At 46.2% G+C, this 27,619-nt stretch overlaps 2 protein-coding genes across 3 annotated transcripts in view; both read right to left on the bottom strand.

The window, feature by feature from the left end:
- Positions 1–403, bottom strand: part of LOC144099040 (organic cation transporter protein-like) — a 29,952-nt gene extending 29,549 nt beyond the window's left edge. The window contains exon 1 of the mRNA XM_077632055.1: positions 233–403. The gene's annotated coding sequence lies outside the window, so the exon portion shown is untranslated. The remainder of the gene's footprint in view (positions 1–232) is intronic.
- A 3,000-nt stretch (positions 404–3,403) lies between these two features.
- LOC144099038 (beta-alanine transporter-like) lies at positions 3,404–26,649 on the bottom strand. 2 transcript variants are annotated; one of them, XM_077632053.1, is made up of 11 exons: positions 26,415–26,649; positions 17,356–17,798; positions 14,882–14,985; positions 13,327–13,481; positions 12,789–12,957; positions 9,668–9,794; positions 8,954–9,063; positions 8,594–8,808; positions 8,272–8,453; positions 7,817–7,980; positions 3,404–5,956 (listed from the first exon to the last, which is right to left on the bottom strand). In XM_077632053.1, exons 2-11 carry the CDS (start codon positions 17,764–17,766, stop codon positions 5,860–5,862), a joined length of 1,734 nt encoding a protein of 577 aa, XP_077488179.1. In that variant the 5' UTR covers positions 17,767–17,798; positions 26,415–26,649; the 3' UTR covers positions 3,404–5,859. The 2 variants fall into 2 exon arrangements, with proteins under 2 accessions (XP_077488179.1, XP_077488178.1); XM_077632052.1 differs by lacking the exon at positions 26,415–26,649 and adding an exon at positions 17,879–17,983 and having other exon boundaries at positions 3,408–5,956.
- Positions 26,650–27,619: the final 970 nt, after the last annotated feature.

The following is a 27,619-nucleotide window of genomic DNA, read 5'->3' as shown; positions in this document are numbered from 1 at the left end:
CCGTGCGCGCTTTACATTTATGCCACCGACTTATGAGCTTTCGTAAACGTCAATTTGATTGCTAAGATCGGTGCATAAGATATCAACGAGCAAGTTGATAAGCAAAGTCAAGGGCCGGTCACAGAAGCTTTATGACTGCTTAACTAAAGCGCATTAGTCTGGAAACGAGCCAGCTTTTTACAAAGCGCCTAGCAGAAAAAGAAAAAAGAAGTGGCACCATGTGGAAACTCACGTGTCGGGTCCCGAGGGCGTTGTTCTCAGAGTGACTGACGAAAACCCGGCGCCTATCCTGGGCTTACGAGAGAGCCATACGATTGCATCACGAGACGACACGTCAGTGTGCCGCGCTGGTGGTGATGCCGTCTTGGTAGCGCCGAGCCGTCCGAATCCATCCCAGTCGATTGTCCGAGCCTCCACTTGGCCCGTTCGAATAAGGAAATTGCGTGTTGGCCATCCACTGACGTCGTCGTCGCTTAACCTTGTCCCCAGTCTCTCTCTATTATAACGGGTCACTTGGACGACATGAGCGGTTACCCGGTGCTGTCATGTAACCTCGACGTCACTTGACCTCAGGTCTACGCTCGACATGGAGTCAGGGATAAAGGCGACCCCTGGTTGTGTAGGCAAGGATACATATGCAACAGAGTGGAAAAATAAATGCGGCGTTTCTGTTCTCCGACATGCCTCCGCTTTCTACGAAAAAAAAAGAAACGAGCAAAGTTAATAAGTAACCATATCGCTCTCTTCCATCTGGTACTCTTTTGTATGTATTTGACGTCATGCTGGGAAGCCAGCGCCGTTAAAATTAACGCTGTGTTCTCTACACTGTGTGCATATCACATGTTAGATGGAGCCTTTTAGCGCAAAAATACTGATGTTTTTAATTAGGAGCCGCTACTAATTAATCGGGAGTAATAGTAATATTAGTGGTAATTAGTAGTTAGGTGTGCAGTGGCGCGAATGCGAAGTTCGCTGGAAAAATGTGCATGAAGCGGCAATATGATTGTTTTGCATCTTTATTTAGCACGTAAATACATTTTTCTTTTCAAGCGTCCATTGTAAAGGTTACGCTTCTCGGCGGCGCGGCGTTGTTGTCTTCGTCGTAACAGAAGGAGTGCGAGGAGGAAAGAGAGAGACAGAGACGTAGCTGCGGTGAACCACGCTGATTGGTTAGAACACTATCGTCACTACTGACGTCATTGGGAGAGCGACAACAGGTGCAGCGCGCTACTGTCATTTGTTCTCGCCTTCGCTCTTTTCCTTGTACGCACCGCGTGCGAACGCACAGCCGTGCGCGAAGCACGCCTGTCCTACACCCTTGCTCCCCTACGCCACACCCTTACTCTAACTCTACACCCCTACTCATAGTTGCTAAACACTCAGACTTGGCACCAGCTTTACGCACCACCCAAGCTCCCAGTAAAAAAGACACAACTGAAATTTTTATTGTGACAAGAGATTTTTTAAATATTGTTTTTGACCATAACCTTGTAGTAACAACAGTTTTTGTAGTAACGCGCTGTCATTGGTTGTAGTGACAGAAGGACAGAAAAGTACGACAAAAATACAGCACCACAGAAAAATCAGTTGCTCCGACAAACATTTTTCGGAGTTTGGGCGCGATTATGTCGTCTTTTTTTCGACTGGGCTGTCTCTGAAATTCGCGTTACCACACAGGAAAACACCCGGTAAATTTTGAATTTTTCTTCTTAGTTCAGCCACTCAGCCTCTCTTATGAGATGTCGCTCTGAGCTCACACCTTCAAACTCATGGTCTTGATTTCACCAGGTTCATTTGGCTAACCCTCATCTGATACAGCAGCAGAAAACAACGTCATGAGTTTCTGAAAATGACCGAATACAGACCATGGATCTTTATTAGGTCTGTAAATGACATGGCAGGAAAAAGTGCAGTTGTGAAAATCGACCTGGACCACGCTCAATTGTACTTACAGCTTCGTCCTCGCTGCTCCAAAGGTGAAACAAAGTGAATGTGTAGAAGCTACAGTAGATGTTGCAATCGAGGTATCTTTGCGTTTCAGTTTGATATTCATATTTGTTTTTGCAATCCCAGCCAGAATGGGTTATGTCCGATGCAATCTTTCCACGGTAAGCTGTGACAGGAACGATAGCTGTTGATGGGGTGTCAGAGGCCACTCCAGGTCAGCCACAGCGACGAGTTGCGCGTTGCCGCATGGTCCGGCAAGCCTCATCACGGGCGTAGCTTCCCGACAGTCGTACGTCACTCACTTGCTCTCTTCCGCTGACGTCATTGGCATCTGTGCTCGGTAGCGCGTATAGGCCGATGCGTGCCTGATTAAAAGGCAATCCTCGCGTGTGCGTCAAGCTAAGAACCGAATAACTGCCAGATGACCATCGAATGTTGTAAGAGGTGATTCTCTCCATTTGATGCTTTGCTAGAGGCGCTGGAGAAAATGAAAGAAGAGCAATTACTTGCTCACTTTCCCAACTGAAGCTCTGCAGTGTTGGAAATACTACCTTACGCGAGGTAATCAAATGGCCGATTAACAAAGATGTTCGAACGGGATTGATCGGCGCCCATGCTGTTGCTAATAGAGATTGCCAGCTATGTAGTAGACAGTCGACTAGCCATTCGCCAACAATTATTTCTTGACAGCCTAGTGAATTTCATGACAAATATTTCTTGACAGCCTAGCAGCCTAGCGAATTGGACGGTCGTTCAGTTGTCGCCGTTTCCGAACACAGCGCAAGTGCGTCACACAACAGTATCAGACACAAACGAGCGTTGTGTGCAAAAGTACAAACAGAACACACGAAGTCAACACACGCAAATGCACTAACAGGGCACGTTTGTCTTTCTGTGTCGTCTTATGTTCTTGCGCTGCCTTCTAAAATGCAAGCTACCAGCAAGCACAATTAGCATTCTTAACTTAGTTGATAGCGATTACCGCTGTGGAACGCTGCCCAGTTTTTGCGAGACCGTGCAGAGGTAATGGCAATAAGTTATACGTAGCAACCGGTGCTCTGCTCATTTTTATACTAAATGGGTAGACTTGTGGTAAATGAACCATTTTCTTGTTTAAATGCGCTTACAAGCGTTGATTGCACGACTCCATCGAGGGACCAAAGATGCCGATACCTACCTGAATATGTTACCACAAGTCGCGTTTCGTTTCTTGGTTGAAATTTTGGCTAATTCCGGATTGATGCAAACAGTGATGCAACTTTGCCTTCGATATTTTGGAAAGTTGTTTTTTATATCTGTACTACTGATCGAACTGTCATTCTTGTGAATTCTGTTCACTCATGTTAAAAACTTGTACAAGGGGCCAAAGCCTCGTCGCGCTTTTGGCCTTTAGCCTTGGCCTTCTCTTAGACGCTGTCTGAAGAACAAATAAAACAGAAACGAAGCAACTAAAAATAAATGCAATTGATTTCGCTTTACTTTATTCGGTTGGGTGCCAAAAATTCTACATGATACAAATGCTTTCCATCGAAGTCTGAGATCTTTGAGAATATACCGCACTACGTTGGGCAGATAATCGTGTGTTTTGCACACAAAATGTGTGCTTGGTACTTGCCACATTTGTATTATTCTCCAAGAAAGAAAGCGGCGGACGGCAGAAAAGACGCCTCACCATATGCAGCATCTTCGTGAAAATTAGATGCCTAAATCATAAACGAGACTGGAGTTCTGGTTGAAGTAAAGGATAACAAAAGACTGCCTTTCCAGCCAGATTTTCTCTTCAGTAGCAACAAGGGCCGAGCTTCAGCGTATATCGAAGCGATTAGAACTGGTGTGTGTAAGGCATAAAAAAAAGACTAAACTACGTACACATTGCATACCTACAAGTCATTGCGGTATGAGAAAAAGCACAGTGATTGAAAAAAAAAACAAGCCGTGACTCTGTTTTCTTACAAACTAGACTCTCCTGAAAGAAATGAGCAATTATAAGACGTCTCTGCAAACGCAAGCAGTTCAAATGCGTTCTCTATTCTTCTGTACTCCCCTGGACTTAACAGACTGCAGTATGGATCAGTGCAACGGTGGCATAAAATTACGGCATGTATATTTCCATCCAAAGAGCGGCTTTCCACATTTTACTATTCGGAGTTCTTTTATTAAGCTGAATAGTCGGATGTCGCGAAACCATTTTCCTCGGCTTGAAACTACGTTCAGCTGTTAAAACCAAGCGAAGTGCTTATCTTTGTCCACTGCTCATGCCTGCGAGACAAGTAATCCGGCCGCAGAACAAGAGGCTTGTCCGCTTTTTGTCTTTACGTAACCATCGTTAGCATGCGGTATCAGTGCACTAAGTTAGGAAACCAGAGGTTGTTTTTAGCAACAATAGTCCAAAACACAGCGACAGCAGCAGCTTGTTGGAATTCGTAACGATAACTTGGGCTGATGTGCGACTCTGATAAACTTCATTTCACGTAAGCAGCTTGGCTGACAATCACGATGTTTTTCTATGGGCGCTCTAGACAACCGCTTATTATGAAGAATCTCTTGGCTCACGGCCCACAGCAATCGAGTGGACATGGTCTGTGAGCTTTTCAGCGCGCTGGCTGGTCATATCAGAGGCAGTTGCCGTCCACCCATATTTCTGCCACATCAGTCGTGCTTAGCTAGATGTGGAAGGTCAAGGCCATTGAGGATAAACAACATGACGCCCAGTTACGTGCAAATCTCCGCTGTTTCTTGTTGCTGTGTGCCTATCCGACACACTACAAAGTAGGAAATGCTACTTCCCCAGAAATCTGCCAAGACATCCATCGTCTAGCGGCACGCATCCTACAACAAATCCGTATTGAGCGGGTCCCGCGTGACCTCCTGAGCGCACAAAGCCGCGCAGATTCTGCGACCCGCCTTTCGACCCCAACCTCGTCTTTGCCTCGAGTCCTCACTCTGGATGACACCACCCTCATTTTAACAAGAAAGGAACACCTCCGGCGCCGCACACGCGCTCTAATCCCTCCGTGTGCGGTAACCCTCCCCCGTGGTCTTACCCGTGCAGAGGAGGTTGCGCTTCGGAGGATACGGGTCGGGGTTGCCCTAACTCCAGCTATTACGCGCAAGTGGCCGCATTTCAAAAATTTACACCCTCGCCCCGAGTGTCCAGTCTGCAAGAACAGATACTGTGAGGCGGATGTCTACCACCTGTTGTGGGACTGCCCGGCGCTGAAGCCGACGAGAATTCGGCACCTGGCGGCAGTGGGACTCTCACCGGACACTCCGGATTGCTATATTGCCTGGACACAGGGTCCATATCATCGTTCTCTTCTTGAGTTCATCAAATCAGCCCACCTTTTTTCATTTATTTAAGCATCTTACTCATCTTTCACTTCATAGTTTTTATGCTCTGAGGCAATAAACATCGCTTCAAAAAAATTGCTACTTAATCACAGCTTAAATGCCCTAGACCACGCATGGATGCACAAAGACAGTCGAAGCACACGCGAAGGATACGAAGCCGAAAACGCAGCCCCAGACGCGTATCAGCGAGAATTATAAAGACGCTTTCACTTCTGTTGCTACTGCACCACTGATTGAAAACATTGTGAGGGCTAACGGACGGCGCATTTCAAGAATCATGAGCACGCAGAGCATTAGGAGCAAAGAAACGCATTGAGCGAATGCACGTTACGGCACCGCTGGTGGTCGCCTCCTGGCAACGTGCAATTCAAATTCGCGATAGGTGATTAAGATTTGCGAGCTAACACCACTCTATGACCACTCCACTTTTCCACAGGTGCACACCGCCGTGAACTAACCGAAGGTAGTCGGCGAGGAACTGATGATACCGGATCACATCAAAAGGCTTCGAAAGCTTTTGCGCCGTCAGCTTTTTTGCAGCTCCAGTAAAGTTCCAGTTTTTCACGCACTAGAGCCGTTTGAGATCAAGTTCACTTCCTTCTCGTCTACTGTCGCATTGAGTTCTTTTTCTTGTTGTAGACTTTTGTCCTTCGGTAACCTGCATAGAAAAAGGATACACAGAATATTCTCAGTTTCAATGAATAGTTTTTTCTCCCACGAAGGCATGGTCACAGCTTTCCAAGATAAGTAATGAATACACATGGTTTCATGGTCACTTCATTTTAAAGATGCAAAATGGAAGGAAAAGGCTGTCAAGCAACTGTAGTAGTGATAGTAATAGTAGAAGAACTAGCAGTAGTAATAATAGTATTAGCGGTGGTAGTGGCAGCAGCAGTAGTAGTAGTAGAAGTAGTGACTGTGGGGATAGTAATAGTAGTCGTAGCGCTAGTAGGGGTAGTGGTAGTAGGAACAGCAGCAGTAGCGGTGGTAGTAATTGTTGTTCACTTGGAAACATAGGTATGATTAGTGGCTGCGGGCCAGACCAGTCACCTCAGCGAAAGGTCGTAGGTTGATCTAGTTTGCATGGTTATTATCCCCCGCCAGCAGGAAAGTGATTCAAATATTTTCAGATATGAAGCATACGAGCTGGTATATTTTTGGAAGGGCTGTCGTTTGCGGATACCTGCCTCTGTCGCTGCGTTCATTTTTCCGCGTTTTACTTTGTGCGTAAATCGTGTTTTCTTTAAATAACACGTTTCCTTGAATCATGCACAAGCTATGCAATTCATTAGCGTCCCCAGTTGCATTTCTGCTGGTATCCACATGGGCGAGTTCGATTAGCGACTGAAGACGTAATTTTATTGGCATGAAAACTGAAAGGCAACTGACAGAGTGCGGAAGAACTCAGAGAGTTTACGGCATTCCCGGCTGTTCTCGTGCTGTTTCCGGAGGTGACGAACTTTCAGGCTATATCAAGGAAGGACAGGTGATTGAACTGACGCCAAGAAAATAAAGGCAAAAATTATAAACACAGGTAGGGACTGATAGCTATTTCAGTCACAAGAGTACTGCGCCACAATATATAAATGAAGAAAACATACTGTGCAATTTTTTTAGATAATAATAATAATAATAATAATAATAATAATAATAATAATAATAATAATAATAATAATAATAATAATAATAATAATAATAATAATAATAATAATAATAATAATAATAATAATAATAATAATAATAATGATAATAATAATAATAATAATAATAATAATAATAATAATACCTAAAAAGTTTGCACAGTATGTTTTCTTCATTTAAGTTATTTATATATTGTGGCGCAGTACTCTTGTGACGGAAATAGCAATCAGTCCCTACCTGTGTTTATAATTTTTGCCTTTATTTTCTTGGCGTCAGTTCAATCACATGTACTTCCTTGATGTAGCCTGAAAAGGCAAAATGTTTGTGCAAAATTTTTTAGAAGGTAATGTTTTCAAGCCAGTTGAAAAAATTCGGTAGATGAGTAAAAGATTCCAACCTACCGCCTCTACATTGTCTGACAGAAAAGTTGATCTGAAGTCATGCAAAGAAGCAATAATCAAGTCGCATACACACAAATCGTACATACTACGTCTCGCGCCCTGTAGACCGTAAGCCATGAGCACGTAACGTTACGTGACGCTTTTTTGTGTGTGGTACAACTATTGGGATAAGGTGGAACGGTTTGGCACAAGACGGGGTTCATTGGAGGGGTATGGGAGAGGCCTTTGTCCTGCAGCGTTCATTATGATGACATCAATCGCGACGCTAATTATGGCCCCAGCACAGCTTTATGTGCTCCATATTTTCATACATGCCACTGGATGTGGTTGATGCCGCTGCACTTTTTGCTATATACGCTCTGTTAGACGAACGTATCTTATAGTCTTGAGAGATATCGTGTTTATTTATCGACATAGTCTGATAGTGCGATGCAAATCGTCAGGTACAAAAAAAGTACAAAAAAGGTCGCACTTACCAGTTCCAAGAAAAGAACTTCTGATGAGCCGAATACTTTTCTGCGTCCTCCATGTTCTGGTAGAGTGGGTAGCCCTTGGTTTCTGGCAGCCAAGCAGAACACGTGCCACCCAAGCTGGTGCAAGCTGCTATTACAGCAAACGGAATCCAGGCGCCGTACTTTCCCTAGATGGGTGCAGAATGAAGAATGCCGTCATAGTCGCCTTTTCGAACAACAACAACAACAACAACAACAACAACAACAACAACAACAACAACAACAACAACAACAACAACAACGACGACGACGACGACGACGACGACGACGACGACGACGACGACGACGACGACAACAACAACAACAACAACAACAACAACAACAACGACGACGACGACGACGACGACGACAGCAGCGACAGCAGCGACAGCAACAACAACAACAGAAAACAAGGAGAGAGATGTGAAGCAGTGACTTACGAGGTAGATGATATACGGCATGCAGATGGTGAGCGTGGAGGCGACCGATGAGGCTGCTCCGAGGGCGAATGATCGCACCGGAGTGGGCATGACCTCAGAGGCCTGCTGGTACATGACCATGGCGGACGCTGTGCAGCAGAACTTGGCCACCATCACGACAACCACGCCAGTCACTGCCGCCTCTGCGCGTGACAGCAAGGAGGACGGGGTTCGAAGAAGGGAAAGGTGAGGTGGGGACCTTCTCAAGTGAAAGGTTGAGGGATTGATCTGGTTGTAATAGCAGACGCTGCAGTAGGAGAAGCCAAGGCGCTGCTGTGCTCACCCTTAGGCACTACGCAGAAGGCGACGCAGGAGGCGCTGACCATGAGCTGGAAGAAGACGCTCATCCAGCGGCGGCCCACTTTCTCCATGGCCCACCAGGACATCATGCACGCCGGAAACTCGACCAGGCCAAGGAAGAAGAAGTTGACGAACTCGTTGCCGCTCATGTTGGTCACGTTGATGCTCATGCCGTAGTAGGCGCCCGCGTTGGCCACCCTGCATTGCGGGGCGATACAGTTTCGACGAACTCAGTGGATGGGCGACGAGCTTGCATGTCGCCTAGTTGAATGGACTATGGATAGAGTGACTGTGTCGTCAAAGCCAGGTCGTAAAAGCGTCGATTTCGGCGTGATTTACTTACCAGCTCAGCGCAATGATCAGGAAATTTCTGCGGACCTTTGCCACGCGTATAAGATCGGCTGTAGACGACCTTGCCACTTTCTCTTCTTCGACGAGTTTCTTTTGGACCCTCTGTTAAAAGAAAGGAAGAAAACGACGGGTACGCCGTTAAAGATTGAGAACCTTTCTGAACGGTGTCGCTTTCTTCTAGTGATTTCGGTGCCACTTAAAGGTGCGCTTTCTATCGCACCAACACCGGCAGCGAGACGTCTACGTGAAAGCTCAGTCAGTACGACGAATGCTTTGAGGAAGAACTCTGTAAGATTGAACGACTTGCCTCGCTTACACTGGAAAAGCAGTCGCACGGGGCCACTTAAACTCGTAGAACTCACCCTGTCACATTTACGAAGGCTCCAACTTTGTAACCTCTTCATTGCCTTTTCCGCCTCCCCCTCTTCCGTTTACACACAAACATCGTAAACAGGCCAATCGCATTACTCCGGCCGACCTCTAATCATGGCCCACGCCACTGTTCTTCGCCTTTTGACCGGAGCGGCTTCTCCGCAAGACAAACCCTAAAAGGCATTACCAGGTTTTCGATCAATAACGGGGTCAGCACGGAGCTCCCCAATGAAACAGCACGAAGTACGAAAGCGAAAGCCAATGATGAAAGAGAGAAAAACAGAGAGAGGGGGATGCCAGGAAGATGCTGAGCCACGCTCGATTAGCCAATTACCTCCAAGTCATTGGCCAGGCTTTTGGGCGGGCACACGCCATTTGTCTTGGCGATGCGTGTCAGCACGTCGGTGGCGTCGCTGAAGCGATTCCGCGATAGAAGCCACCGCGGTGACTCCGGCAGCAGCCTGGCAGAGAAAGGCACTCGCTCACGCACTTTGAATACAGGGTACAGGAAGAAATAACAGTGAGATTCGCACATCTGCCGCACTGGCAATTAAGGGCACGACCGCTGTTTCGAATTCCCAAGTAAGCATTCCTTATAGAAGGATGATAGTAGGAACGTTGGATTGAATTGGACTCGTCGATACTAACTCTCCTAACTTCATTGCTTAACGATATTAGATTTCTAAATCGAAAGCGTCCGCACACAATGGCAAGACCACTAATGTGTGTCCGCGTGTGTTTTACTTGTTTTAGTTACGTTTGTTTTTGTTGCGGTGTGTTCTTTCTAACGTTCTTGTAGGGAGGCGGACCATTCGGTAATCAATCTTTCCAAGGCCCTCATTTTCAGTCACCAAGTAACAACCAGCCATAAAAGAACGATAATGTTGAGTTAGGTGCTTCGGTCTTGAGAGTCTGTTTAAAGATATTCGCTTCGGAAACGAATGGTGGATCGGAACTAAATCGGTGTTAACAAATATTTTTACTCCTGTTTACCGTGATTAGTATCTTCCACGTAAAAAAAAACACTAAAATAATTGCTCGAAAAAGCAACGAACGCACGATTTCTGGAAGCACCCCTCCTCCCCACGCCTATTTTTTCATGCGACTTTCTTCTGGTAATTGCTGCTCGGTACAAGGCCTCTACTGGGCCAGCCCTCGCATCAGAACAACGCAAGGCAAATACAGTGCAAAGCGGTGCCAGTGTCCTTCGACCAATAGGTTTTCATCATGTTGCGCCATTGATATCTTCCTAGCTTGCCGACGCGCTTGAATTAAACACAAGTTTTGCGAGAACCAATCAACTACCAGGAAACGTCTGTTATTATTCCCGACGAAGTGCGGTTGCGCCGTTGATGCCTACATTTTCTTGTCTGACGCCTCTCATCGCGTTTCATAGCCAGTCATTTTAGTCCATGACACTGTTCTGTGCATTACATATTAATTTCATCGAATTCTCCCGATCTCGGGAAGTTTCTGTTAATGCGTTATGCTATCTACTCTATTTGCCACGGCATTACTGTATCATATCGCATTGCATCGCTTTGTACCGTGAAAAAGACCGGGCTGCGTCCTGCCGTGTCCTCTATGAGATGTATGCCGGCCCTAATAGGTTTTCTAGCAAAAATATGCTTGTGTTGGGAAATGTGAGTGCGCCAACATCGTCTATACGAACTGCGTGCCAGAGATGTGCGAGAAATGGCATCCGCGGTTCTTGCTAACCACCATCGGGAACGGTACTTTAATAACCTATGCAATCTGCGGTTTCTCAAGAACCGCCACTTAGGATTGTACAATTACTTCTCGCACACTCAGACCTCTCGCTGTGCGACTCCCTGAACGGATACTTGCGCTAGATGGTACTGGTCACGACTACTTCGACAGAGGCAGGTCTCTAGTGCAGTGCCGCGAGGAGTCTAACTTGACGTTTTAGTGTGGGTGTTGGGGTGAGGGTTGGGGATCCCAGAGGCTAGGCTACACTATAATTGACTTGAAAACGGTGATTTCGGAGTACTTTTTGGTGTAGACCTCACGAGATTCAATCGATGGGTGGGAAAAATATTGTAATTCAATTTTCTCAGCGAAAAATGCACTATTTTCTCGAGGACAAGTATTGACATACCCAGAAAAAGTTGCACAATCAAATTTGCAGTAAGAACATACATTGAACGCATATGTGCTGAATGGCGCTTTAATAATTATTTTCGTATGTAAAACTTTTCCCGGGAGCGGAGAGCCCAAGGGGTAATCTCACGGGCCAAGCTCTGTGGCTCGTTATGCGTAGCCAGCGTTCCAAATCACTTGAAGATAGGAGGAACTTAAGTCATCGCCCTTCCGAAATTTACGACTTTCATGGATGCTGCAAGAGCCCCTCTACACTGCTCGGAAGGAAATCCCTTGGGTTCTTTACCTTTGTCAGGAACTGTACTTATGTGCCTTAGCATTGTGTGCAATAACAGGTAACTAGATTGATTATGGCAGCGTATGTGCAATGTCCTTTGAGGAGCCTCTTCGAACACCCTTCGCCGCTTCAATTAGCACACTACAATTGCTCTGCGCTTTCTTTGGTTTCAGAGATTGTCACGTTATTTTTGTTTGATACATTTAACAAACTCCTAATTCTTAATGTTCGACAGTCAGTGTTCTCAAATTACCGTGAAGCTCTGTGCTGTTTGTTCCTGCTCAAAGCCGCCTGCACACGGCCTTATCACTTTTGCCACGTGACACGCGACCATGTTTATTTCCAATGATGGAAGCCACACACAACTACTTCTACACTTTTCGAGATTGTTGTAGCTGCTTGTGGGGACTTAATTCGAACGTTATCAGTTAGCTTTAAACTGAGCGTGGGCGAGAGCGGCTGCGATTCGGTTCTCCAACGACCGCCGAGCACGTTTGGTGCTATCGCGGCCATCGAGTTGCTCAGTTATTCGTAGAGGCATGTCAGCGCGTTTTCTGAAAACCTTAATGGGCATAATTGTGAGTTTCTTACTGTTGCCTGCATTGCAGAGAAGTCTGACATGTTTTTTTTTATGTTTCACTAGCGTGTGGAGTAGTTGAGCAGAACACACTTATGCTGCCTGAAATGCGAGGCGTTATTGCCAGGCCCTCAATGGTGAAGTGGATCTCGTAGGGGGCGTCGTTTCCAGAGCTTCCAATTCTTTCGGTTCCGTTTCCAGGGCTAAGTCCAGCTCGAACAAGCATGGACCACCATCGCCCAACTTTTTGGTCATGACTGGGTTTTTATTCGCAGTACTCTAAGTTCTCCCTCTCTGTACCAAGGGGATAAAATAAATAAAGAAATAGACGTAGACCTAGAGAACTAAACCTACCGGCTAATTAATGCTTCACTCTATGAAAGAATGCATGTGGAAAAAAAATAGCGGGGGGGGGGGGGGGACCGAAACCCACGGGGGGTTTCGGAGAGTTAGGGGAGTTGACGTAAGGGGATGCCGTACCTTGCGTAGAATAAGTTGATGATGGCGGCGCCGGAGCAGAAAAGTCCGAGAATAATCCAGCTGCGACACAGGTAGGCCGCCAGCGGGAGCAAACATAGGCCCGCGGTCCAGGCCATCCAGGCGATGGCTAGCATGGAGGTCCTCTGCTTAGGGCCGACAAGCTCTAGCACTGCGGGGCAAATGAGTAAATAGATGAGCAATTATCAATAATAATTACGAGCAACATATTCACTCAGCTTTCCTGATCAAGAGCATGAAATAATGCCTTTTTTTCCGTTACGGAATAGCTGTACCGAGAGGTGTGTTTTGGCAACCAACAAGCCTCTCAGTCAAGTGAACTCGACTGGACGTTTTATTTTATTCAAGTAAAGGCACGACGCATTAACCACCTTCGTTACGAGATCTCGATGGAATAGATGTGCTGAATGTCCCTCCAACATCATGCTCTATGACCACACGATTTTAGTTCCATCTTTGGTAGGTTGGTACACATCGAGGAACCCTCTCAGGCTAGCTCTCACAGCGTACAGACACTCACGTATGATGTAAGGCAGCTGGAATATCTGTGGCATGATGGTGGCGTTGATGAACCTCAGGACCACGAACGCGATGAAGTTGGTGACGAGTATGGAGGAGAAGCCGAACACGATGGCGATCAGGACGGTTATGAAGAATGCGCGGCGACGGCCGATCCTGCGAGAAATCACGCCTACGTTTCAGCCGGTAAGAATAATAAGAGAGGTACGAGGGTAAGTCGCGGAGGACGTGGCGCACGTCAACGTATGCCTTTATTGAGCGTGCAACTCTTTCAGTATAAGTGAAGCGCTTTCATAAGAAACTCTTTGCCAGCAGCTTCTACAAGGCAGGCTGGCATGTTCCACTTATTGCTTTGTGCAGTCCGTATGATAAGCAGGTTCACACGCTACACTAGCGACGATCATCTCAGTAGAAGCTGAAAGTGACGTCAGCTGAAATGACGCAAGCTGACCACGCCTGAGAATACTGAGCTGTAAAAGCAACTGCGCTTTAACTTAAGCAGACGAAAGCTTAGTGAAGAGGGCACAACACAAGCTCTGGTTCTCGTATTTCGTCTGTGAGCTCTTACTACTACAACCACGGATTACTGCAAACCTTTTTCGCAAAGTCGCCCTCAGAGCTGAAAATACAGTCGAGGCCGGATATATCGAACCCGGATGTTTCGGCTTACTGTTTATATCATACAGTCACAATATCCCCTTGGAAATCTTATGCAACGGCAGAGAACTGTTGTTCGCATATAAAGAACTCGCGTTCAGCGGAATATTCGATATATCGAATGCCGCGCTACGTTCCTGTAGGTGGCGCTCCCTCTAATGGCGTTCTTCGATGATTTTTGGCGCGCGGAGACAGGTTGCCTGCACCACCTTGGCCACCTGCTGGCCGTGCTGGCGCTCTGAAACCACGTAACAATGTGAACGTGCAGTCTGCTTGATGGCGGCCTTCGGTCATGTGCACTCATTTTTCACGCCACATTAGTATCACGTGGTAAAGTCAACCTAACTAGCTAAAGTCTAAACAAGACCTTCGCTTGGCGTGCTTCGGTGCCGAACGTGTTGCGGAAACTAACTATACCTGAATATTAATGAGATATTAATGAGATTGAGGATAGAAAGTGCCTAGTTCCAAAACACTATTCGCTTCGGCTTCGATACGAAGCAGGCTCGGTTTAACAGCGCCTAGCGAGTGGTGCACAGCCAACTAACTCGCCGGCGGGCGGCACGTCGCTTCAAAAGCTGATCACTATAGCATGGGTTCAATATAATCTTGCTTCTAGGTGACAGATCAGCCTATATCTTGCCATTTTTATATATCGAATTATCTCTATATCGAAATATTTCGGCATATCCTTCGAGTTCGATATACCCGGGTTCGACTGCACTTCATGGTCGTCCTGAGCGTTGCCATTGGTGTTGTTCGTTATTGCGATCCGCTGAACGGCTGTGAGCTCCTCGTCACTTGAACTTTTCTGGCCGCTCTGCGCTTGCTTATGTAATGCCGATCAGTGCATGGACGAAAGAAACTCTTGCAGAAAGGGTTCATCATGTGCTTCTTACTTATCTGATAATGTGCCGAAGAGAATCGTTCCCAGGGCGCTCCCTATGCTGGTCATCGTGAAGACTAGACTCGGCAGGTGACTTCGTTCGCAGACCAAGTCCCACTGGAAATAGGCACAGAGGGATGCTATATTGAAAAGCAGTCTTGCTACTGAGGTGCATGTTGCTGTTGTTAAGATTTCCACTATTTCGATTTCGAAATTTTAGCCATTGAGCCTTCGTATAGCTGCAGTACAGCCCACAAGTGGGCTTTACCGCATGAAGGAATTTAAGTTGCGTGACGGCGAAATGAATCACAGACCCGTCAACGCAACTGTTTGGTCCAATCTTTTTTCCCAAGCATTTCACCCCAGAAAAGCCGCGCAACAGGCCGGGGGAATTTTTGTACCAATTAGAAAACCGGTGGGTACCCGCCTAAGATCCTTATGCTTTTCTAAGATTCTTATGCAGCACTGCCAAAAGTAACTTTTCTTAACTTGTGTACTTCGGGTGCAAAAATCTACTTATGTACATTTCAAGTATGCCTGTAAATTTCAAACTCCTTTTCCTATAACCCTACTTCTGTGTGCGTAAATACTGCACTCGAGTGCTTGTGAACTCGTACAATGAGTTTCAAAGCAACATTTATGCACCAGTATTTTACACCCTCCGAATTTCGGAAACTCTAAACTGCAGTGTTGTTAGATGACAATGCTATGTTTTATATATATTTAATACTACTGTCAGATTTCTTCGGCATTGATGTCGAAGCTGGGGTTTAAGTTGAACGTTTTCTTCATGCGAAGGTGCCTCGCTCTAAGTACAGACGTGAGTGGACTTGTTTTGAGAGCTGGGGCGAGGTACTTTCGGAAAGAGTGAAATATTAGAGCATCTTCTGTGTTGGGGGCCCAGTGCTTGTGCCTTTGTCGTTCTTGAGCCTTTCTTGTGTCTTTGCGGCGGAAGCGATTGGGCGCGAGAATTTCCCATGAAAAGCAATACCTGCTTCAAAAAAAGTGTTTCCTTTTGCCCGCAGTATGCGCCCACGCGAGCGTTGTGGACAAGCCGGCTAACGTCTACGCATGAAATTCACTTTCAATTTTGCACTCAAGTCTCCAAGGAATCGGCGGTTTAGTTTGAATGGTGCTGCGATTAGAGGTATCTAAGAGATTGGGAAGGAGGGTTTGCATAGTGTGGGATTACGGGCTCCTGTAAGGCTTCCGGGGCCGTATCCTATAAACAGTCCATTCTCCGTTGTCCATTTAGCGTCATTCGGCCCTCTCAGTAATCAGTCAGATACACCCGCGGCTTTCAAGCGCCTGTGGCAAGAGACCCGGCCATTGGGTGGCTGGCGACCAGACCTCACCGTTGGCTGCACATCGCAGCTATTGGCAGCCACTGGCCAGGTCCGGTTGCCTGCTGTTGACAGAGCGATGCAATGCATCTCGCCATTGGCTGCATATTACATCCAATTTCAGCCAGTCGTGAGGTCCGGTCACCAACCAACCAATCACCGGGTCGCTTTCCACAGACGCTTTAAAGCCGCGGGTATATATGAGTGACCATTGTCACAGGACCGAATGGACACGAAGTGGACAACGACAATAGACAGATTATAAAAACGGCTCCTGGGGACAACCTGAGTTACCGAGTTCAAAGTCCCTTAATTATCAGACGTCAAAATCGCCTTTTTAAACTGGATATCATGAACACTGGGACAACACCCTCAGTAACAAGGACACTAGACATTCGAGTGTTATTAGATAAGCAACAATCTCCCATAGCTGGAAGCGCACAGAAGCAAGTCCTCGAAGACCTCAGTTCAGGGCTGAAAAGCCTTGTGGAAATTAATTTTTTGTTCAACTGTCCTACGTATTGGGGTAATTCACAAGAACTTACAAGTCCACGCAACAGACGAACAATAAAATGACGGCGAAATCAAATTTAGAGATGGAAAGGGAAGCTGACCAATGTAAATCGAAAGCCACAACACCCCTGCCTTCGTAGCTTCGCCGCGTCAGCTCGCATGTTCATCCGTCTAGTTTCTTTTTTTTTTAGCCACAGCAGCTTTTTGTTCAGAGCCTGCAGTTTGTACGTTCTGCTTTCTACCATTACGTGTTAAGTGCACTGATGCAAACATAGGTTTTCACTATCGTAATAACGATAAAAACAATCCCCATCGTCGTCGTCCCCACTAGTGTCACCGACATTACCACCGCCACTTTTCGTACTATCATCTCAATGTGAACCGAACAATTTTAACACGGGCACGATTTAAACCCCACTAGCTATATGCATCAACTGCAACTCTACCAAGCGCTTATTTGTTAAGATATGCAATAAGCGAGCCACTCGTGCCAAAGTTAAAACGAGCTAAAGGAAACAGAAATTTCGTCCCAGTGTTGAAGTTTCTGCAGTCCTAAACCAGCTTGACAAACGTGTACCTATATCATCGGTACTGCACAGAATAATCGTCAAAGCTGTGTGGCAAAGCATACCTGAGATGAAGCGGTGACGTCATAGAAAGTGTTGTCATATGCAAAATCCTCACACGGTTGCCACTCCAGGACTCCCGGAGACAACCACGATGACTGATTTCGCAGACCGTCTGCATTGTCCAGGATTTGCTGCACCAAACTCGTGTTGAGGGCATCGAGCGGAAACACTCTGCAGTTGTCCTCGCTGACGAGCGCAGTCCTCAGGGTGTGCTCTTCGGAGGCCGTTAAGTTGTAAGCGTCGCGCACAAAGTCCGGAAGAAGGCAGGTGTGCTTCGGCGTGGACAGCATGAAGATCTGGCTCATGAAGTACCCGGGCATCAGGATAGAAGCCGGGGCAAGGTAACCCCACACTAGAATTTTCTGGAACTTCCCGTAACCGCCGAGCTTCTCCAGAACGTCTTCGAACTCCATGATGCAGTTATGGGCTCGGCACCAATTTTTACCTGAAATGAAAAGAACAGTGACATTCAGCTGGTGTCGATGTTAGTTATAGAACCCTAGCCTCCACGTATGTTGTACTTACACCAAAAGAGAGGTCGACTGCACTACCTAACCCTGTCTAGATGCTCATTCTGGCACACCCGTTCTCCTTCTACCTATTTGTCCCAACCCGACCGGTCAATGTGTGCCGTTCAAGTATGGAGAGCGTGCGATAAATTCTTTATCTCGTCTCGAAGTACTCTTCTGCGGCATCATGAAACGATCACATGGGAGGTCGAGAATCAAGAGTATGGCTCGAGCTTCGAGCTTGCGATAAACCGGGGGCCTTGGCTCAATGTCGGTCCCTTTATTTGCTCCTTTCCGACCGTAAGATTGTCTGGTTGTCGGTTCTTCGCATCCTAGCAGACGCTAGACGCTATGCCGGCCGCAAGTCCTCGCTGTTAGCTATATTGCAAGTTATCACAAGGTGTCACCGGCCCCGTTCGCAGATAGAACTTTTAACCTAGATTCCGACAGCTCTTCTAGGCATATCCTTTCTTCATACAAAATCACGTTTAATATATGAATTTTTTATACAACCTAGCTCGTACCTTCACACTGCTTGAAATTGCTATTTATCTTTAACAACACCTGCTGACGGAGCTAGGTGGTGCATTGCAGATTGACGGAATAATAAGCGCACAGGACAGCACACACAAGAGCAGAGGAAGACACGGACACGGTTAGCGCCAGTCCGTGTCTTCCTCTGCTCTTGTGTGTGTTGTCCTGTGCGCTTAATATTTCGTCAATCTGCTATTTATCTCTGGCTATGTATGAATTTTTACTTTCAACTCCATCTAGGACTGACTGTACACCTCTGGTTTAAATGACTTTTAAGACTGTTTTCCGCCACCCTTTTATCCGTGCAGCAATATATTTAGGCACAGCATTTTTCGCTGAACAACTGAATGTGGGAACCATCTTCCTAGAGAAACGCGGCCGTTGCCCTTAGATGCGCTCCTTCAAGCAGCGATCAACAGCAGCCGTCTTGCTTACCACGATCGACTGCTGTTTCTTTCGTTTATCGTACCGCTGCCATTTTTGTCGTTCATTTAGATGTAGCATAATAAGTATAGCAGCCTTTCTCCTGCTACCACGATAACCCTCCTACCACTGCGATAACTCTCCTATTACTACGATAACTGCTTGTTGACATCAGCGTGCACAATCAAGCACAAAAACAAAAAATAAAGGAACAAACAGGTAAAGTATTTCAGGCAATCCCTCTCAGTTCTACCTAATTGAGCGACGCGAATACACTTACGAGCGCAGCTATGAAAGTGTAGTAAACTCGCGGGACCTTCTCGCCAGTTTTACTCGCAAGCTTTACACATTAGTGAATTGTCATTGATTATGCCAGAGTGAGGAAAAAAATGATTTCACACGCATTACTTAAACCCGCCGCGGTGGCTCAGTGGATAGGGCGCTCGGATACTGATCAGGAGTTCCCGGGTTCGAACCCGACCGCGGCGGCTGCGTTTTTATGGAGGAAAGACGCTAAGGCGCCCGTGTACTGTGCGATGTCAGTGCACGTTAAAGATCCACAGGTGGTCGAAATTATTCCGGAGCCCTCAACTAAGGCACCTCTTTCTGCCTTTCTTCTTTCACTCCCTCCTTTATCCCTTCCCTTACGGCGCGGTTCAGGTGTCCAACGATATGTGAGACAGATACTGTGCCATTTCCTTTCCCCCAAACCAATTATTATTATTATTATTACTTAATAGCGTAAGTCTCGTTCCTACACATGATTCCAGTTGATTGACCTCATGGAAAAACTGTTGTCTCAATCCCTTGTGATGTGTGACGATCAAGGCTGATTGGTGGTGCCCAAAAAAAGGAGTCATCTAACATACAAACTTCCTTTTCAGCATATGCACGTCTCAGACACGCGCATGCGTGAAAGGGCTACAGACACCAGGCACGTATTCAGGAATTTTTTTCGAGAGGGGCCTAAAGTAGTTATAGCTTGCGGGGGGGGGGGGGGGGATGCTGGCAGCTGGCTGCCAAGAGGATGGGGAGGGGAGGGGGGTAAGGGTTGAACTTTATTTCAGGGGAGGGGGACACCCTCGGGCCCCCTCTTGGATACGTGCATGACAGACACCTCGCTTTAGTTGCCTGTTCCACTCTCTGTAATGATGCATAAGACATTTGTATACCTACATCATGATGTGGTGTTCGCCTACAACCGCTAAGTAATTTATAATTGAATTTATTCTCTCATGCTGTTCCGGTTTCATCAACCGAATGATGGCTAAGACGTGTGAGGTGCGTTTAGGAAACGTGAGGCATGAAAAAAAAAAGGATGCGTCGTTTGTTGTCATTCTAGCTCTTTAAGCAGGCCGGTTCAAGCGTTGCAGAGAATTGAGACTACGTATTAGCGAATATGCTGTGGTTGTGTTCTTCCCTCAAGTGACCTAAACACACCTTACATGTCACAGGCATCGTTGGGCTCTTGAAATCGAAACAGCTTAAAGAAGACATTTTTGTTATATATTATTTAGCGGTTGTAGGGGAATACCATGGGGTGATCCACTTACACTAATGTATAACTCATCATTCTAAAGAGAAACACTCACAAGGAAAGATTTGGTGTCGGCAATAGGTTTATGGTTTATGGGGGTTTAACGTCCCAAAGCGACTCAGGCTATGAGGGACGCCGTAGTGAAGGGCTCCGGAAATTTCGCCCACCTGGGGTTCTTTAACGTGCACTGGCATCGCAGAGCACACGGGCCGAGCGTCATAACCACTCAGCCACCGCGGCGGCTGGTGTCTGCACTAATCCACCATCTCCGCACGCAGTGACGTCATGAAAGCAGCGTGCACGAAGCGGGCCGCACTCCCTAACGGACCTTGGGCGGTGTGATATAACAAGCACTGTACTGGATGGCGGACTATTATAGCCTTGCGTGGGGTTGAACTCAAGGTAAGTAACGCACGAGCAAGTACAATAACAACGTTGGCATACTGCGGCGTCCTGTAAAAAACGGTGCACGAATACGCCTGTTGCTTGAAAGGAAGAAGGAACCCTTTCGCTGGCGTGTTTCGCTGTGGTCGCTGGTGAAACACGCGCGGACAAGGTCAAAGCAGAGAGAAACTTTTAACAACGAAGCGCTAAGTTGCCCCAGATTTACCCTTTTGGTCCTAGTTCGTACGCGCTGCTAAAGCTTGGAACACCCCAACTGCGATCTTGACAAGCAAACACAACAGGGTTGAAAATTGGGCGAGTTGGTACGAATTCATAGTGCGTGATTCCCAGCCTCTGTGCTGGCTTCAGTGTCGCAACGGATGCTTATGGTACAGAAGCAAACTCTAATGGGGACTAGGTCACATAAAGAGAGCGCACAGGGGAGGAAAAAGCTCTCCTCCATTCCTTACATCCATTGAGTGTCTCACAGCCGTAAGAAGGTGGCTCGCCGTTATGAGATGGAAATTTCGCCAAAGAATAAGATAGGGCGGATATGTGCTGCCATTGAGAGGTGTGACACACCGCAGGAGAGAAGAAAAGCTTGTGGTGTTAAGCACTCCGATCCGTTTGTGGACTGTGCTTGCGGAGTGGTCTATATCATTCCCCTGACATGTGGTCGACATTACACGAGGCAGACGGGACGCTGTCTAAATGTAAGCCTCCAAGAACATGCCAGGTCTCTTGACGGATCTAGGTTCGGGGATGCACTTGGCCAAGCATGTCAAAAGCCACAAGTGTGCCCCACTGTTCAAAGAAACGCGCGTTCTCTGGAAGCACAAAGATAAGACTTCCCGGGAGATTATGGAGGCCTTCTGTGTAAGGCAGTCGGCCGATGAATGCGTGAGTTCGCCATCATTGCTGCTACTTGACGCTGAGGTTGATTATCTTGAAAGAACATTAAGCTCATGATAACAGGTAGATTCGTGGTACTGTATCACATGTAATGGCCGGGTGCTTTTGTAACCTTGTTGTGGACTGCGCATGTAACCGTTGATTTTTTCTATATATTTTCTGTGCTTCTAATAAATTTTGTCAGTTGTTAGTGAGCACTTGTGTTGTCATTCCGCCTGCGTCCATGTCCTTGTGGTGCCACAGCATTATAAACACAACAGCGATGAGTTCAAACAATACGACGTGTTGTGCTCTAATGGTAGGCGCGCCACCATAGTTTGGCCATCTCCGGAATGAATGCACTTGTTGCCTCAATAACGCATGGCTGGAGGAAGGATTTGACTTCCTACTTACGATTGACGTGGGCGCCCGATTCCATAGTGGAGAATACGCTGCCATTTCTCGACGCTCACTTAGAAGGAAACTTTTGGTAAATCGAGTGATTGGTATTAGTGACATAATAAGCAAAGTCGTGTTTATTGTGGTTGCTTCGGCGCTGACTTTACTGCACTTCTCCCGGCATGATGCCTTATCCGGAAGCTATGGTGGGGACAAGCGATTTTTAATGCGCGGGCGGGGAGCTATGCGCTACAATGCGTGAAAAACAAAACACAAGACAAACAAAGGCGACAACTTGGGGGAAACGGGCACGATGATTACTGAGAAGTTTTATCCGAAATTATGCTGGAAAAAGAAAGAAATTGAAGATAATTGAATTCTCATACAAGTCGGTCAGGTTATCGGCTCTCATCTCTATGATGTGTTCTGAAAACCTGCCATAAGTGGTACAGCGAAATTTGCACTCGAAAGCTCATCTAAGAGTTTCCAAGGTCTCTCCACCCCGCGGAGGAGAATGCGCCGAGAACTGTGTTTGAACTGCTGTAGTCTTCACCACAAAATTGAAGTGGGCGATGCAATCAGCTAAAGATGGAAGGCCAAAGATATGGTAAATTACATAATAACTTAGTGACGCCTGGATTAGGGCGAACTTCGTTTCCTCGACGGTGACAAAGCCGCGCATGGCTGGTTGTGAGTGCCCTCTGACTGCATTCTGAAGTCCCCTTCGACAAGAGTGTAAACACGACGGGAGGTGAAGAAATCTTGGAACATAGCCTAGAAAAGTAAGGACGGCAGTCGGGGAAGCGCAAAACATTTAATGCGAATGCATTACAAGCCGCATCGGCAAAAATGTGGCGAACCTAACTTTTGATTTCTCCCAAGAACTACAAGTGAATGAACATTCGTTTTTCCCATATTAAAATGTTAATATTTAAGACATGCGGATTTATCTCAGTGACATGCGACGTCTAGTAGCAAAGGGACTACGACAAAGTTGAGGTTCTTTCTTGCGCTGTGTAAACCCATATATCACAAAGTATTCCTTGTGGGCGACCTATTTGCTTTCATCCGCCTTTCAAAGCAACGTTCATTGCTGTGCTATGCTTTATTTGAAATACGAAGAATTTTGAAATCGGGGCTGGAGTAAGCATACATTCTCATAACTATACGCATTGTATTTCAGAACTAGCTAGGTTAATATCCACTTCCTGATCTCTTTACTAACCAACTTATTTCCTACGAGACTGGGCCAGTAATGGTGAGTGTATCAAACTTCACCAAGTTTCTGTCCTTATACTATGTCGTTGTTTGGCTGTGAAAATGTATGCAGTGATTTGCTGCGATCGTATATAATTAAGCATTGCGAGATTAATTCTAGTGATATTGTTAAAACCTCTGACGGAGTTTACCAAGCGCCAAAGAAGTGGACAATAAAGTGTTGTGAACGTAGAACCGAAGCTCTTTGACGATTAAACATCTCTCTATCTAGTGGACGCCGCAGCAAATCTGACGTGCACTCCATTATTAATCTCTTTTTACCCCTCCCCTCTCCCTCTCAAGCAATGATCGTGCAGAACATGTTGCACCATAGGGAGAATCAATATAGCTGATGAGCAGTAAATTGAAAACTGAGTCGTTTACTAGCTAGGAAGACACTTAACGTCCGGGCTGCCCGTCGAAGACTTATTCGTCTGGCTTTGCAAAGCATTGCTTTCTTGAAAGGGCGAACGAACGAAATTGTCGAACTGCAAAAGTATAAGGAAAATAGTTGGGAACGAGCCTGATATGTGGGGTTCAGATTGCAGAATATGCACGTGGGCCGAGAGAAGCCGTAGTGTATAGCGACGAATTAATTTATAACACCTGGATTTATGCCCTTACAGTGCACAGAAGAAGGCAGTTTCTGCACTTCGCCCCCATCGAAACGCAGCCGCCGCAGCCGGGGTTTGATCTCACGACCTCAGGCAAACATTAAAGCCACTGAACTTCCACAGCCGGTATAAGAAAGTCAACAGTGCTATGAGTGATGATTGTATCACCTGCCTTCATATTGAGCCTGCCTAATCAGGTCCTTACATTATCGATTTCTTTCTGATAACTCATAACACTAGTGTTTATCCTACCGCAGTAAGGTAGTTGGTATGCAAGAAAACAGCGTATTCCGAACTGTTCATCCTCGTACTCAGCAGGTAGTGTGAATGACGTGACAGCATGCGTGAGAAACAAAAAGGAGTGAGAACTGAAATTAAATATGTTTACTGCAGGAACGTAATTAATTGTCTAGTTTATAACGGTGACCACGAAAACAAAAAAAAATAATTGTCACAGTAACTCAGAATTTGTCCTTTTACTATTAAAGAACTATCTGAAATCCTCGATTTGTTAAACGGCGTCGTTCATTATAGAGCTGCGTGAATGGAGCATCAACTGTCATCGGGTGAATCAATTCGGAAAGAAAAGGAGAGCTGTATTCTTGCCGAACATACTCCAGCAGCGCATTACAATTAAATTAACTCTGGCAAATATATCGGGTGAGGGGAAAGAAATACAAGGGCGCCTCAATCTTACAACGCCGGAAACATAACTCGGAGAGACAATTAATATATGTATGTACACGAGGAATTAACTTTTTTCGTATAGTTGAGTGTGATGTTTAATAACGCGGAAAACGGTTCGCGGTGGAATGGCTTCATCTTTAATTTCTCTTGCTTCGCATTTCTGTCGGCAATTTACGTGGTGCCCAGACGGCCAAGGCCATAAAAGAGCAAAAAAACGTTGGCCACATGATGCTTAGCGGAACAGATGAAAACAAATTCGAGCGTGGTGTCGCCGTAAACGGCAAAAGATCAACCTGCCAGCCGGCGTCTTGGTTTGTCGCGTAATGTTTTCTTTTGTTTTTGGTGTTTCTGCGAGCTCGGTGCTCAAGCAGACAGCCGCTGCCCCGACGAGGTTTCCTGCGTCTACTCTGCTACAACTCCTGCATGCAACTCCTACCATGCTTTAAACGTGCAAGAGGTGTTCGTATGGTTCGCTGACATATCCGGCCATGTCCATGCAACGAATTTCGCTCGCTAGCCACAGGTATTCCGTGAGCGTAAGGTGTGTTTACGATTATTTTTTGTGCATTCTCTTAGTGAGTACTCGACTAAAAATCGGGACTTTAGCACGTCCACTAGCATTAAATTAAGAATGACGGCTGAGCAGCTGTTTTTCATTTTGTCAGATGTTATGAAGACGAATTTGAAGCTGCGGTGGGCGCTCGGTTTGGTTGAAAATGACGTGAAAAAAGTATTAATCTCAATATGAAATAGACGGTATTGTAGACGCTCCCCCTCTCAGCTTAAGATTACGCTACGCTAAGAAGAAAACAAGAGGCGTAGAAGTAGCTGAACCGTCTTCGCCGATAACTTACTAGCTGAAGGAAAAAAACAACAAATAATCACACTTTGTGCAAACGCACCGTTGGGCCTATTTAATGTTGCTCATAGTAACGTAGGGACGTCCTCAGATCGCTGATACCACTGAGGTCATGAAGTGTACGTGCACATTCATTTTTTGTTGTGGTGAAAGTAACATGTTTTTTGATGCGTCAGTTATAGTGTCCACATACACCTCGGCAACTTGAAGATATGCTTCATTCCTGAGTGACTATCAATGTATTAAAACACACAAAGTATGGAATACACTGCAGCGACCCAATTATCGCGTGAAGGCGTCCCGTTCGAACGCGGCGTTTGAGCGTTTAATTAGCGACCGATCAGTAGCCAATTCGGCTAAATTGTTCACACTCCGTAAACTTTCGTTAGTTTCCGAAATATTTAATGCTAGTAGCAAGCGCATTACTCTAGATACTGAGGCCTAATGCTTGGCTTACATCACAAACGTCGCGCAGGTGTTCGCGAAGGTGTTTAATCATCACGACATACTTGTTGGTGGTTTTAGAGCTGCTGAATTGAGCTTCAACATTTTTAATTGTCTTTTCAAGCCAAAATATAAAGCAGACACAAGGACAAAAGACGCACGCACACACAAAGCAAGTGCTTCTAGCCTCTCTGAATGACTCGAAACATGTAAGGGCGAGCTTAATGAGATGCACAAAATCCACGTGCATCGAAGTGACACGTTGTCGCTGAGTAAGTCCCTCTTCGGAAGTGCTATTCGAATTAAAAAAGTAAAAGGCCAGCCAAACTATCATTCATAAACGCCTCTCAATGCGGACATGTCAATGTTCAATGAACGTCTCGCTTTGTGTGCACCGAATGGTTCAACAACGTGGTTCAGTAAGTGCTTTCAATCTCTAAACAATCGAGATGGTAATCAAAATATATTCGAGTAAATCATGTCGCTGTGTTAGCTGAATCACACGTGCGCGAGCCACACTTACCTGACCAAGCCGCCCTGTCTTCCCAGCGTGAAGGCGCTGCCTGACAGCGGCCTGTCTGGAGAAAGCCAACAGCGCGGCTTTTCAATGACACACGAATGGTCCGGGTCGCCTTCGAACTGCAGTCGCAAGCAGCAGCAACCACAGCCGCGTAAGCAGTGCGAGTTGCAGCACGCCTATCGCCGAAGAAGGAGATACCGTCTCGAGCTTGTGTTGCTACGCAGACGGATGGGTGCTCGCCGTCTGATTGAGGTTTCCTGATTATGAACGGACAAGACGCCACGAGGGACCAACACCACTGGTCTATTGAAGACGCCGGTCAACGTTCAATAACCTGCGGCCCCCGCGCACTCTCCCTCTATCCTCGCCCCCTTCTTTCGTTGCACTCTACCGACTCGTAAAGGTTCGGCTTGGGAAGGAACAATGCAGGCGACAATAAGAAGCAGGCAGTTAAAGAGGGGGCAAGCAGGGGTGCGAAGAGGTTTGGTTTCAGAGCAGCCGGCTGTCAGCCATTATTTAAATTTACCTACAACATTCACACAATGGAAGTGATCGCGGGGTGCGAGGCGATTACAGAGCAAAATCTGAGGGCAGGCATTCCACTCTTCCATCGCTATCGGATGATCTGACGAAACATTCAACGTGACTATGCTTGAGTAACGTTTGTCGAAGCCTAATACTTGTCTCTACATCTTATCTGTTGCGCAGTCTTTTACCCTCTATGAGATTTACCCTCCATGACGGAAGCCGCAGCCTTTTACCGTCTTTGAAAGAAGCCCATTAGCCATGTTAGCTGGTGAGAAAACTTTTTTTTACAGTGATCGCACTTAATTTATTGCTTTTCCGATGCAGGCAGTGCTACATACAACATTTAATTCCTTACTGTAAACAAGGCAGCAAAAACATTTTGCTCTTTGGGCTCCTGTAGCCCATCTTGCTGTAGAACATCACTATCCAACAGCTACGAAACAATGTATAAATGAACCATTTAACAATGCACCAAAAAATGACTCAGTTATTACGAACAGGTAATTGTTTTAGAGTATAAATATTTGCTGACCAGTCGACTTCGCCTGGCTGGTAATAAGAATAATTTGTGATGGTGATTGTGAGCTACTCCATGAACAACTTATACAACAACCAAACGGAAGGCGGTCACTATAAGATGTGAAATAATGAAAGAAACTCGCCGTTAAACTTGGCAGAGC

This window comes from Amblyomma americanum, chromosome 7, assembly GCF_052857255.1.
Source record: "Amblyomma americanum isolate KBUSLIRL-KWMA chromosome 7, ASM5285725v1, whole genome shotgun sequence".
In the NCBI taxonomy this organism is placed as follows: domain Eukaryota; kingdom Metazoa; phylum Arthropoda; class Arachnida; order Ixodida; family Ixodidae; genus Amblyomma; species Amblyomma americanum.
The sequence above is the reverse complement of the archived record's forward strand: the minus strand, read 5'-3'. Positions and strand labels throughout refer to the sequence as shown.